General features: G+C 33.7%; 1 protein-coding gene and 1 long non-coding RNA gene across 3 annotated transcripts in view; both read right to left on the minus strand.

The window, feature by feature from the left end:
* Positions 1 to 278: 278 nt before the first annotated feature.
* LOC117114590 lies at positions 279 to 7069 on the minus strand. Its single transcript, XM_033258277.1, has 7 exons — positions 6733 to 7069; positions 5539 to 5616; positions 4499 to 5022; positions 3973 to 4371; positions 3419 to 3562; positions 3001 to 3157; positions 279 to 2252 (listed from the first exon to the last, which is right to left on the minus strand). The coding sequence occupies exons 1-7, from the start codon at positions 6923 to 6925 to the stop codon at positions 2245 to 2247; spliced, it is 1503 nt and encodes a 500-aa protein (XP_033114168.1). The 5' UTR covers positions 6926 to 7069; the 3' UTR covers positions 279 to 2244.
* A 9-nt stretch (positions 7070 to 7078) lies between these two features.
* Positions 7079 to 14372, minus strand: part of LOC117114572 — a 19356-nt gene continuing 12062 nt past the window's right edge. Inside the window, exons 2-5 of one of the 2 annotated variants that reach the window (XR_004446391.1) lie at positions 10886 to 11055; positions 9029 to 9160; positions 7705 to 7756; positions 7079 to 7251 (exon numbers count right to left, since the gene is read on the minus strand). This is a non-coding gene — a long non-coding RNA (uncharacterized LOC117114572). The remainder of the gene's footprint in view (positions 7252 to 7704; positions 7757 to 9028; positions 9161 to 10885; positions 11056 to 14372) is intronic. The other variant, XR_004446392.1, reaches the window with a different exon arrangement.

Here is a 14372-nt window from a genome sequence, read left to right on the forward strand (position 1 = left end):
TCCGTAGATAGGGGTACCAGGTCGGTTTAACAGCCAAATAATTTAGCGCTCAACCTTAACTGCACCAACCCCACCCCCCTTACACACACGCACACACACTGTTCCTACTACAATGGCCGAACCACTTGCAACATGATTCCGACGGTAAACTACCTCCAGCTGTAGTGCCTCATATGTGTGGCATGGTGCCTACTACATGTTTAGACTTGTAAACACTTTTCAAACAGAACCATACATTTGTGACATTAATTGAATATACAATACTGTCAAATTCACGAACCAAAGTATTGCTTTAATAAAAAAAATTATGATAACCGTTGGTTACCACTGTGTGTGTGCTACACTGTGGTGTTCTCTTGGTCACGGTTCAGTTCCCATCGCTGTTCCCCTTGTGTTTTAGGTGGAGAAGAAAAATGCAAGTTTCAAATTACACCGTCATTACGAATACAAAATGGACCATGAGCACATCAAAGAACGCACTGAGGACACTCCTTGAAAAGGAGTAGGGGAATTTTCTCCCGGTGTACTGCCAAATTCACCAACAGAAAGACTCCACTAAAACTATGTAAGTCTTGTAAGTACTTTCATAAGTTATCGTTCGTGTGTATCGCATCGAAGAAATTCATAAGACTGACATATTACTACTATAACATAATGCAACATAGTATTAACATTATAAATGAAAACCTGATAAATGTTTGTAATAATCATGCATGATGAGTAAAATATTGATGAAACAATTCGTAAAACACCACTAAATTAAAATGCAAATTGCTCGGATAATTTAAGCTATTCTAAACTGGACAAAATTGGAATACCTAATCAAAATCTGCAAAAAAAAAAACATACAAGAGGCAATACAGTAATATTTAAAGCCAAATTCAATTACTAATATGACAATGTACACGGCCTAAAATTCACGTCACGTAATCAAATCACAATACTTAACAATACAAAAATATAAAACCGAACCTAATTATTGCTTTAATAACGAATTATGATTGTAATACGAGAGCTCATAGCTCAATCGTCTAAGCTGTTGGTAACCACGGTGTGTGCTGAACTGTGACGATCTTTTGGTCACCGGTTCAATTCCCATTACTGCTCACCTTGTGTTTAAGCTGGATGGCAAACATTTTCAAAGCGCACCGTCATTCGGATGAGACGTTAGTCCAGAATACAAAAGACCTATGTGCACATCAAGAAGAACGCACTGAGTACACTCTTTGGAAAATAGTAGGGGAATTTTCTCCCGATGTACCGCCAAATTCACCAACAGAATGACTCCACTGAGACTATATAAGTCTTGTTAGTACTTTCGTATGTTTTCCTTCTTGTGTATCGCAAGAAATCTATAAAGACTGATATACTACTACTATAACATAAGGCAACGTATTAACATTATAAATGTAAATCGGATGAAAGTTTGTAATAATCATATTATATCATGATAAAATTTTGATATAAATTTTCGTAAAACACAACAAAATTAAGAAAATCACTCAGATAAACTAGGCTATTTTAAACTGGACAAAACTGAACTACCTATTACAAAATATTCACTGTGAAATTAGTCTAACCATAAATATATTACAAAATTTTAAAAAAAATCCAGTCAGCATAAAAAAAAAATTACACATTTAAAATAACACCTAAACAATTCAAACTACTATTAAGAGAGTGTAAAGTCATGTTCTAATAAAAATCTGCCAAAAACATACAAGGCACTATATACAGTAATCATCTGAAGCCAAACTAAATGACTAATATGACTATGTACACAGCCTAAACTTTTAAAATCGCTTTAAATCCTAACCAGAACTCAATAAATATTATTAAAACAAAAATATAAAACCAAACCTAATTATTAAAAATTATATTAATTTTATAGATGTATGAGAGAAACATAATAAACAGGAAAATGCTGACAAACAGGACTATTCGAAGAAGAGCAATCTTCCTCGAAGTGTTCCTCCCATCCAATTATTTCTAAAATTTAAAAATTAGTATGCAAGTTTAAATTTCAGTATGAAATTGCCATTAGCAGCCATCTGGAGGTTCGTACCCTACCATGGTGATGCTGGGGTATACTGGACCCTACATCACTAAATTCCGTGGGCCAATTTATTTTTAAATTCCTGGATCCACAACATTGATTAGCTAATCTTGCATCTGGTACGGCTGTTTGTTTCAGTATGTTTAAGTTGAGGATGAATGGAGTGTATTCGTAGATAAAGATTCAGGTCAATGATCTGTAAGTTTAAAAATAATATTTTGGTAGAAAATTAATAATGTGTAAAATTGTGTTCATGTAAATATGTATAGTAGTTCTGTTTGTACCAAATATACATCGACACAAATATTCAAGATTCAACTAATTCTCTTTTATGAATATTTTATTTTCCATTTTAAAATTCTTAAGGCATAGAGGTAGTAGAAGACGTACGTACCGTAGTTAAGAAAATGCAATAGTCACTTTTCTGGATAACATTATTTTATGTAAAAATGTAATTTCGTAGGAAGTAATATTTATAAGGATAAGTTGGGGTTCTTGTTTATCTTTAATACATAACATTTACTATGGTGGAAATAAAAGAATAAGTCGACTGCCTCTTTAGTTCTGAGTTGGTACTGATGATTCATAATTTGTTTTTTTTATATTTGTTTGTATTTTTTTAATTAACAAAATTTGTTATACCTACATTAAACAGTTTGTGGCTTTGAAAAGACCAAATTGCTAATTGAGTTGTAGGTTAAACAATTCTAAACATAGACAGATATTACAGATAGCTCATAACCGTACCTTGCAATAATTATGGAAATACATAAAAAAAAAAAGATTAATAAAAACAAGTATTATGTCGACTAAATTCGAATTTGCCTATCATTAAGGTCAAGCTTCTCTAACCATCGCAACAATGCTGTGTTCTAATAGGCCTTCTACTGCCAAACTATCTACTGTCTTTTATGCCTAAGTCTATTCTGTGCTATAAGACCTACCAGTTTTTAGAGGAGTATGCAACGGTCTCTCATGAATATGTCCTGATCCTTGTGTTGTTGATATTTTTGCATGTAAGTCTTGTATCGATGTACTTTCTGTTTTTAACTGAAATTCATGGGACGGATTTGAAAACCATAGGAGCGGAGCTTCGAGTTTCTGAAAAAAAGGACACAATCCACATTAAAATGTAATGTTATTATAAACCTAATAAAGATACTTCCGGTCGTGTATAAAATTTGAAATTTTCTCTATTTTGTAAAACGCAGTACGATAAAGCTGAAACGGATATTCGCGTAAGATGTTAGGCTGACGTCATAATCATCCTCTACCTCACAATCATCATCATCCCTACCATCTTTAATCGACTGGTAACCATATGCTAGTCATAACGCTAAATAATAAACTAAACAAATATACCCATACAACTTTTGTATCTCCTTCGACTTTTAATCCATTGTCCAAATTATCTATGATAACCTCGATATCTTTATACATTGCAAACAACGATGGGTAAACAGCCAGTTTTTTCTCATTCAGTTTATTTTCATCTTCTAATACAAGCTGAAATAATGAATAATATATATATATATAATTTGCTTATAATGCTGCATAATTTATGTAGGCATGCGTGTATTCTTATTTGATTAGAAACTGTTTTGACTAAATAATTTTCCAGACAGTGGACTTAATCACACGTCAACTCTGCAAACCATTGACAGGATTAACATAAACACAAAATACACTACACATAGACTAAGTATTATTATGAGGCTTAGAAAGTGGAGTAGACTGCGGTCATGAGAACCTTAGGAGTGGAAGGCATCATCTTAACCACTCCACTGCACTAGTTATGGAATCACATTAGGAGAGTGAAATGTGAGCGATAATTATGTATGTTTGTATTTGCGTGTGACGTGTGCATTTTATTTTGATTAAAACCACTGACTGCAATAATTATAAAATGTAATTACCTTGTTATCATATCCATTCCAAATTCTTACTTTAAGTAAATACGCTTCTGGGTGAATGTGCTTTCCAAACAATCCCAGGTTCAACGATCTTTTACAGAACGATGCATTCCTGATCAATCCAAGTAACGTGAAGTCAGAGAAATACTTTGTCTCTATATAACACCGTCCTTTTCGCACAGAAATATTATGCTGGTCATCGCAGTCTGTTCTTTTCCAACTACCGCTCGAGTTATCTCTTACAAGAACAGTAAATTTCCACCATTCCTCGTTAACTGCATTGTGTGGAAATGAAAGTAAACAAGGTTTCTTGAAGACCATACCTGATGGTCTACATGTAACTATGGGTGAAATTCTTGATTCCAGTTTATTAGAAACCTGTATGTCAACCACTCCACTGCACTAGTTATGGAATCACATTAGGAGAGTGAAATGTGAGCGATAAATATGTATGTTTGTATTTGCGTGTGACGTGTGCATTTTATTTTGATTAAAACCACTGACTGCAATAATTATAAAATGTAATTACCTTGTTATCATATCCATTCCAAATTCTTACTTTAAGTAAATACGCTTCTGGGTGAATGTGCTTTCCAAACAATCCCAGGTTCAACGATCTTTTACAGAACGATGCATTCCTGATCAATCCAAGTAACGTGAAGTCAGAGAAATACTTTGTCTCTATATAACACCGTCCTTTTCGCACAGAAATATTATGCTGGTCATCGCAGTCTGTTCTTTTCCAAGTACCGCTCGAGTTATCTCTTACAAGAACAGTAAATTTCCACCATTCCTCGTTAACTGCATTGTGTGGAAATGAAAGTAAACAAGGTTTCTTGAAGACCATACCTGATGGTCTACATGTAACTATGGGTGAAATTCTTGATTCCAGTTTATTAGAAACCTGTATGTCATATGCATCTCTTATAACATGCCCAAGTGAAATTTCAACGAGCTGCTCCCCCTCTGAAATTGCACCTTCGGGTATGATCAATTTGATGTTCGCCAATTCAAGATCACCACCAGCAGAGTCAACAAGTTCTCTAGTGAGATCTGTTAATCAAAACAATCGACACATAATAACAACTTGTCTAGTATAGTTAAGATATTTTGTTAGTCTAATAAGTATTCTAGTTGATCTTTTGGAGATTCTTGTCAATCTAGACGTGCATTTTAATAGATCAATCTAATAGTGTATTCTTTTAGAATCTTGCGGTCAAACAAATTATAATTACTTGTCAATAATTTCTCATTTAAATGAATGTTCACTGTCTATAGACCTACATCCTCGAATATTGAAACACTGCAGATAGGAATTGAAGAAAGGAAGCAGTAATTGTTGTATTTTAATACACCATTATCAAATATGAATAACACAACACTATTGCTGTGCAATAGAGTGTGAGGAAATAGTTTCAAAAATCAAATTTGAATTCCCAACTAAGGCTGTTGGTTAAGGCGTCTGCATTGTCAGCAAAATTTCCACTTTCAAATTCCGGTTAGGGTATTTTCTTTTTAAATTTATACAGTGATATGTAGTAGTGAAGGAATGTATTTTTAATGTCTCACCAAATTTTGGAGTAGTACGTGCACGTTTGTTTTCAGGTTGGTCGCTTGAATCAATATTTCGTCGTTTATTTCCTGAGCCTATAGTGGTAATACATTAAAATACATTAAATTGTTAACATTTTCAAAATGTACTGATGTCCAAACAATCTTTTATTTCAGCTATTCTTGTTTCATTTGAACTATTTAAAATAATGATATTAAAAGTAACTATATTTTAATACACACTTGCTATGCAAAACTTCAATACTTATTCTATCATTCTTAATATTAATATTATTCATGTTTTTAATGGGTGAATATTCTAAAATATTTTAGAAAATAGACTCATAATTAATATTATGATGTTCTATAAACCCATGAACCGTAGTCGTGATTAAAAATATCATGTGATATTATTTTATATAATATGAACCACCAAATTACAACTCCACTACATTATTACATTATTATCTTTATCATCATCATTATTATCTTTATCGTCACCATCATTATTATTATAATCACCATCATCATCATTATCATAACCATCCTTTAAACATCACCATCAACACCCACACACTATCACCACTATTACCAATACTAAGTTATCATTATCATACTCGTCATACTCATTATCATCATTACTATTATTTTTATGTTATTATTAGCAAATGGCTTAATAATATTATAACAATCAACACAAACACTAATAATAAATATTTTGTTGAAAACTATTCAAAACTAGATTGTTTACGTAAGACGGTTAATAAATACTGGTTTAGTCAAACTAGTAGAAATAATAGAAACTAACATTCATAGTTTCGCTGTTAGTTTCTAATAATAATTATGGTTTGACTAAGTTCCAACAGACATTGCCTGTATTCTCCAGATCGTTTATAGATGACATGGACATGATACAAAAGAATGGAAGTTTGACAAAAATCCTATTAGATGATTCCTAATTCTATATATTCATGTCTGTTTTTCAATAATCACTATATTCTATTCATTTTTTGTCTTCGTTATAATTTTAAAGCAATAATGTGGATTTTATTCAAAGTTGTTTATTTTATAATTTTTATAGCATGTAAGGCATGTAAATAATTTAGATAAGGCAGGCTACAAGTTAATTGTTGACAATATTGTGTTTTTAATTAACTACCATGAATATTATGGGCATGATAACGATATGACTTACAAGAAAATAATTAATACCTTTTGTCAATGCATTTACGGCCAGAGGAACATTAAGTGTTTTTAAGGTGTTAATGAATTCTTCCATATTTTCTTCGCTGATCTCTAATCTGTCTTCTAAGTCACTGATCATGCTCCAACCATCTGTATATTTCTTAAGAGGCGAATTAAAAGATCCATCAATAGTTGCTATATAACTTGATTTCAGCTCCATCCCAAATTTTATTAGCTGTTGTCGGTGAATGTTAAATGTTAAAATTGGCCCTTCCTTAACATCCGGAAATGCTGGAATCTTTTCTCTAATCTTTTTAAGAAGACCAAAGTTTTGCGTTGTCTTGATAGTATCGTGTACGAGAATAAGATTCAGGTAGCCACAAGCATTTAAATTATCAAGCAATTCCATCGTTGAGGTACATTTCGAGAGCATAGCGTTCGGCACGTTATCCCTGAATAACACTTTCAACAAAGAAAGATGTCCGTGATCGTCGTACCATGTTGAGACAACAGATTTAAGCATGCTGAATTGCTTGTCCGATAGAGCTATGAAATAAAAAGACAAAACATATTTTGATAAATTATTTGCTGCGTAAATGATAATACCGTTGCTCGAATAGGGACATGTGATGAAAAGTTCCTTTTTAAGTTTTCGAGATTCGAACCAGCAGCATCAACTGAGAAGGGCCAGTGTCATATCGTTAACCAGTACAGTATATTTCCAACCCTTTAGGCATTTTCATACAATGACTTTTACGCTCACCTTTATAAGCTATAAAATTACTTTGAAAGTCACAGCTAGGAAATAATAGTAAATAGCAAATTATTCTTATTAGGTTTCACTGCGTAGCACTGTAAATACCATACCAAATATAAAAATAATAATAGCAGTGCTCAAATAGAAATGCCGCTATGACGGGAAAATACAAATTTGAGAACGAAAATGGCTATCGTTAAAAAATTATTATATAATATATAATTAATTTGAATCTCATTTACCTTTTTTAGATGTCATGTTATCCACGTTTAGTTTCAACAAGTTTTATTATTCCTGAAATAACAATTGTGTTGTTGTTATTTCTTCATTTGATGATAAACCGTGATTCACATAATATCATTATTATGACAATAAAACTATTATTTTCTTTTATGCTGAGGGTATGTTCAAGGGAAAAAATCGAATTTTAAAAAGTTAGTAATATCTTTCGTTCATTAATATGTAACATTCCACTAAATTTTAGTTTATGCGTAATCTTGCTAACAGACTGACAGACACAGACAGACTGAAAGACAGGGTTGAATACATAACCTCTTTGGAGGAGGTAACAATTATGCAAAATTCATAGACATTAGTGTGGATACTGTTGTAGAGTAAAGTTGAGCAAAAATAGAAGGCATTATGCTCAGGAAGCCGCTCCCTGTTCAGCCAACCAAATTTCAAGGTATCATCTACAACAATACACTATTGTATTAGAACTACTATATCTTTAGACATCAACACAAAATGTTATTTGCTAGTTATTAATATAACGTTACTACTGGCAAAATTCCAAACTCACTTTATTACATACAAACATCAAAGAAACTGTACATTGATAATTGCGTTTTGTAAATTAATTTGTTGATGAACTAATAAATAGACCCCATAGTTTGTGTTGAAACAGATGCGTCTCTATTGAAGTGGGCTGTTTTGCATGTCGCTTCTGCTGAGTGTTATATTCTTTTGAAAGCTTCAGAAAATCAAAGGGCGACATTTTCACCCATGTCAAAATAGTTTTAAAGTAGAAAGGGTGCAAAAACAATAATTATAAATTTAACATTATAAGGTGTTAAAAAAGTAGTAAGTAAATTCGTAAAATCTAAATTATAGTTAATTTTCTATTACACAAGCAAAGAACACGACACATTAATAACTTTCTCAATAAAAGACCGATTGGTAATTTTAGTATATTGTTCTGTATTATTACAAAACTTGTAGTAGGTATAATAGACTTATTTACAACAGAGGTTAATGAATGTAATTTAAAAATAATTATTTATTATTACATAAATTATTCATAGTGTGATCTTTTTGTGAGTAAGCCTACATAGACATTTGTTTAAACAGGTTGTGGCTATTATCAAGCACATACAACTAAACACCATAAATGATGACTACGAAAAGTAATATAGTAAAATAAAGACAAAAGTGTTAAACTGAAATTCAAATTAGTTAGTTGTCCCTTTCAAACTACAAATGTTTGAATTACTACTAATGTTAGTACTACCGATATAAAGACTACTTAGTACAGTGATTTAAAGTGAAAAGCAAATTTCTTTTTACCGATTTTGCCCTGAGATCATCTATAGAGATTCAGCACTAAAGGATAAATCAAAGGCTCTTTAAGACTAGGATCATGAAACACCCACGCCAAACATGAATTTGGTATTATAAAAGCGCTTAGAATTCCCAGTTCTGCAAACAAATCAAAAGAAAAGATGCTGTTGAGTTTTGTTTGAAAATGTTGTAAGATATTAATGCACGAAGAGTGTTCCAGAGTTGTTTATTTTTGTTCACATTAAAATGAGTAGGAGCAGAAGCTGTTGTACAGTAGTAGCAGAGCAGTATCCAGTGGCGTAGAAAAATATTTTTCATTAGAGGGGATGATTGGCGTGTTAGCCAGTGTCGTAAAACAGGCGCGGGGGGGGGGTGGGCAGGGGGAAAACTGCCCCTCCCCTGACGGTTTTTACCGGGATGACCAAGCCGTCGTACCGGACTGGGTAATAAGAGAAAAGAAAAAGAGGAGAGGGAGGGAAAGAGAAAGAAGAGGAAAAGAAAAGGAAAGAAAAAGAAAAAGAAAAGAGAAAAATAAAGACAAGAATAAAAAGGAAGATATCATAATGACCAGACTCACAACACCCTGCAACCACTTCTCCACGTCAAAAACTGTCATAACTCCTTTCATCTATGCTGCCCGATGGCGTAACCACTGGGGGACAAGGGGAAAATATCTTAATCTTTGAAAAATCTTCCCCACCCCTTTATAAATGCACTTTTCCTCCCCTGAAAGTGCCTAAAAACATCAAATTTCGGTATTACGGTAGGCCAATTTCCTCTATAAATTGCACATTTTAGGGAGTTTTCATCAATTCCGACGAAATTAGAATTAAAAACACAAAAATATTTTGCGTTTTTAGGGCTTTTTTAGGTTTATTCTTTTAAGTTATTTAAACACATAATAGTCCCAAACTCAAGAAAGACAAATTTAAGATAGATAGTTTTAACCTAAAAGATGGGCCTCGTGTATTGATGGTGAAAGAAAATGTTTGTAATAAATAATGATGAAAATGCTTATATTTAGTTTCAAACACACGTGTGTGGCCTATATTATAAATAAGATAAGCCCTATGTCGTATTGTTTTCTATATGGGGAGTGGCGTGGGGTGGGTATGGTAAATTACTAACCGGGAAAATAAATACCCACTCTGACCCAAGACGCCTGTTACGCACCTGGTGTTAGCGCCAATGTGTGCCCTTGTGCGGACAGGGGATGTGCCCCACTCTGAAGCTGGAAAACTTGTTTTTGCAAAATAAATTGATGCAATTTGCTATTATAGGCCTAATCAATAAATTCATCATCAACCGATATAACCTTAAACATTCTTGGAATTGACATAAAATTCGTACACACCCTTCAGTGTTAAATGTGGCTCTCCTTGCAAGCACATCTAACATCTAAGGAAAGAAGAGCTTAGATTGGTACCAGATAAAATAATTTTGTTATCAACATTATATTTGTAAGCGCATAAGACAGTGCAAATTATTTCTGTGACAGTCTTTTGAAGTGTGTAAAGCTCCATTTTATCCCATACATAATCAAAATATTGGGGGGATGATACAATGGACCACTCCCTTCCCCCTTGTCAAATAGTGGGGGGGATAAATCCCCCATCCCCCGGGATCTACGCCTATGTAGTATCAGTAGCAGTATCAGTAGTAGTAGCAGCAGTAACAACAACAGCAACACTAGTAGTAGTAGTGGTAGTAGTAGCAGTAGCAGTAGTAGTAGTAGTAGTAGTAGTGGTGGTAGTGGTGGTGGTAGTGGTAGTGGTAGTGGTTGTGGTAGTGATAGTTGTAGTAGTAATAGTAGTAGTAGTAGTAGCTAATAACATTAGAAATGCTATAACTATTGAACCGCACCCTGTTATTACTCTCATTTACTATGCTGGCCTCACGTCGGTGGATGTCCGGGACCGCTATCCAGCTAGTTAACCAACAATCAGTCAATACAACTCAACAGACACAAGTACGGCTTTCTGAGTCCGTTTAATCAACAATGACATAAATGTATGCGTGCGTGTGTGCGGTAACTGAAATATATAAATGAAAAAGCATAGAAATAAGCATAGGCTAGCTTAAACGCCGCCACATCCACACAATAATGTGTAGATATTTAACTGTATATCGAACAGCTTGGGGCCGCTACCCCACATAAATGGCGTAAATCAGTACGATAAATATTAACATAGGGCTCAGTTGTAATAATAAAACGTCATCACTAAACGTCTATAACAAGCCTATGTATAAGCTTAGGGCCTACATAGACAGCTATAAGACTATGCCCTACTTTGATACTGTACGGTATATGAAATACTGGTAATTGACAATAGTAACATAATGCTATAGTATCATCCGATATAAATGTTAAACATAAATGTGATTTTAGCAAGTTATTATATAGTGTAAATCGTAGAAAGATTGATTAATTATTCACAAAGACTGTTCTTGTGGCAGGCTACATTATACATTATACATCTTCGTACTAGCTCAACTATCAACAGTACCACCTCCATGACAGTACCAATGTTTTGTCTCGTCTATTTCTAAACCTAGCGTCTACACGAACATATGCCCAAGACTCATCTGCATACCGCAGACGAACATAAACATAGATAAAGCGTTAGCAACGTAGCCTAGTAACCAATATAGTACTACTATACAGAGATAGGAGACAGCACATTTACCTTGAGGTGGTACCTACCCAACGTTGGAAGATTTTATACTTTTCAACCTTGGTGTATAAATACTTAGGAGATTCCGAATAAAAATCCAACAAATTAAGTTTACGATAAATAGAACAATTTCTTCATCTATGTGACTTGCCGCTATGTGCTGCAGCTTACTTGATCTCGATGCTAAAAAGCTATTGTATTTTGCAATGGTAGTGGTGATAGTAGTAGTAGTCGTCGTCGTAGTAGTACCTAATTACGTAACGTTAGCAACGCTATTAACGTTGAACCGCACCCTGTTTTTACTATCACTTACCCTGAGGTGGTACCAAAAGTTAGAAGATGTTATACTTTTCAACCTTGGAGTATAAATACATAGAAGATTCCGAATAAAAACCCAACAAATTTTGAGTAAGATAGGCCTAAATAAAACAATGCCTTCATCTAATGCGACTTGTGACTATGTGCCGCAGCTTAATTATAGTTGATCTCGATATGATGCGATAAAGCTATTGTATTTTGCAAAAACTATCGTTTATTGATATGTAAATGTTGGCATTACAAAAATTAGACGAAAAATGACCTGCAGGTCAAATCATGTAACATGTTATTCACCGATGTTCGAACAAGTTCGCTTAACAATAAAATATATTCGATAAAGATTTAAAAAATTAATACAATGAAGTGAAAGACACCGTGCTGAAAGTGGTTAAACTTGACACTGCTGTTAAATCATTACGTCTTAGGCGGGTTTTTTTTACGTAAAACAGCGGAATTATTGGAAATACCTTTGAAAAGATACTTATTTAGCTTTTCATAAAATGTTTTCTCTTTTTTTTTAAATCAATTATATAAGCCCTCTAAAAATTATTTGTAATGCATTTATTTATTTTATTAAGCAAGTAAATACTTCTCGGGCCACTAGTGCTCAAATACACTTGCCACAAGTCCCTTATTACCTAGTCAGTGCAAACATACCCATAACTGGGTTCTGTTTCTGAGCAGTTTTTCTTTCTTTATTTCTTTTTCTTTCTTTCTGGCAACATTTCTAAATGCTATGCTAGGGACAAACTACAGGACCGATTTTATTCAAAGTTGGTCAGAAGACTGGCGCTACCTCCCATGGGGTGTTCACAGCCTAAGGTGAAATGTCACCTAGGGGTCTTTAGGGTCAAAAAATAAAAAATCTTAAAAAAGATTACTTCTCTCACAAATAACATAGCACAGTTTTGTCCTTTGCACATATACATTGGAATAAGGCAGAGTCTATTGGGTGTTCAGAGATTTTCAAAGTTCATTAAATGGTAATTTTTTATATTTTTTCTGGCAAAATTTTAAAACGCTACTGTGCCAAACGGCTGTGCCGATTTCAATAAATCTTGGTTAGTAGGACCTGTGTCACATCATATTTATGAGGTGTTCACCGCTTTGGGTCAAAGGTCACACATGGGTCATTGAAATAAAACTTTAAAAAAGAATAAAATACTTTTTACGGGTGTTTCCAGGATATTCCGACTGTGAAAGAATTCACATAGACCTCAGTTAGATGTTGGTTACTCTGTATCAAGCACTTTAATGATCATCTTAAAACATTTAAAATCATAATGACAAGTGTTAAAACATAAAACAAATTAACTAATAAATCAATTTATCTGGTCCTTTACCCAACATTACTTTTACTAAATTAACTAAAATGACATTAAAACATTAAATCATCATATGAGCACTTTATATTTTACTATAGAGAAATGTTTAAAGCCTAAAATAAAGTACAGAATTGAATATACAATACTCTACCCTGTTAATACAGTTGCTATTCTTGTTACACATTAGGGAAAACAGGGTTATAAATTACTCTCTGTAATCTACCTAACTTGCTCTGTAACCTTTGTTGTCATAGCAACAGTCAGGTTTCAGTGGCACAGCCCCGCATACCTTACCAATGTGGGAAGGTCACTAACATAAATGCAGTGCACTGTATAGGGTTCTATTGGGCCTACTGTATTCTATTGAACCTACAGTTTGTTCATCACAATAATGACAAGTTTTAATTACTTATTCATAGCATAGTGAAAATATAACAGTTATGTTAACTTTAATCTAAAGCTTAGATGCATCATAATAAGTAATCATCTATCATAATTTCTATAATAGTCTATCTAGTACAGTATTCAACCATGATTTAACAGTGAACTGTAACTATAACATTTTCATCTTTAATTATCTCTAGTTTAATTCATTGAGATACACACTCATCTCAGCATCTATCTAAAATACAGGTATAATGTAAATGATTTAAATACTAAAAGTTATAAAAGAAAACATATTTAGGGTACTTAAGGCCAACTCAGACAGCGTCGGCCGACGCATCCCGACGCGATTTGTTGTCGCGTCGTGTCTGTGTGGGTTGAACGCAGACGCGATGGTGTGCGTCGGGGGCAGTCGCGTAGTAGAATATTAAACATGTTTAATATTTCTCACGACGGCTTAAGATTGTCCCCGACGATAAATCGGGTCGGGCTGCGTCGGCCGACGCTGTCTGAGTTGGCCTTAAAGCCTGGTTTCCTGTCGACGTAAGAAGGCAGATTTACTTACGACTACGTCGTTTTATCGTAACAAAATGCGATTTGACAGGAAACCGATTGCGACTGGTGCGTTGTGAAATCGACGTAACGTAA

This window comes from Anneissia japonica, unplaced genomic scaffold, assembly GCF_011630105.1.
Source record: "Anneissia japonica isolate Jap-2015-1 unplaced genomic scaffold, ASM1163010v1 scaffold287836_len1076198_cov165, whole genome shotgun sequence".
In the NCBI taxonomy this organism is placed as follows: domain Eukaryota; kingdom Metazoa; phylum Echinodermata; class Crinoidea; order Comatulida; family Comatulidae; genus Anneissia; species Anneissia japonica.

Coding starts and splice junctions, on each gene's coding strand:
- LOC117114590 (XM_033258277.1), bottom strand. CDS start 6,925: ATGGAGCTGAAATCAAGTTATATAGCAACTATTGATGGATCTTTTAAT. Junction 5,023..5,538: donor ACGTACTACTCCAAAATTTG/GTGAGACATTAA, acceptor TTTGATTAACAG/ATCTCACTAGAGAACTTGTT. Junction 3,563..3,972: donor GGAATGGATATGATAACAAG/GTAATTACATTT, acceptor TCATTATTTCAG/CTTGTATTAGAAGATGAAAA.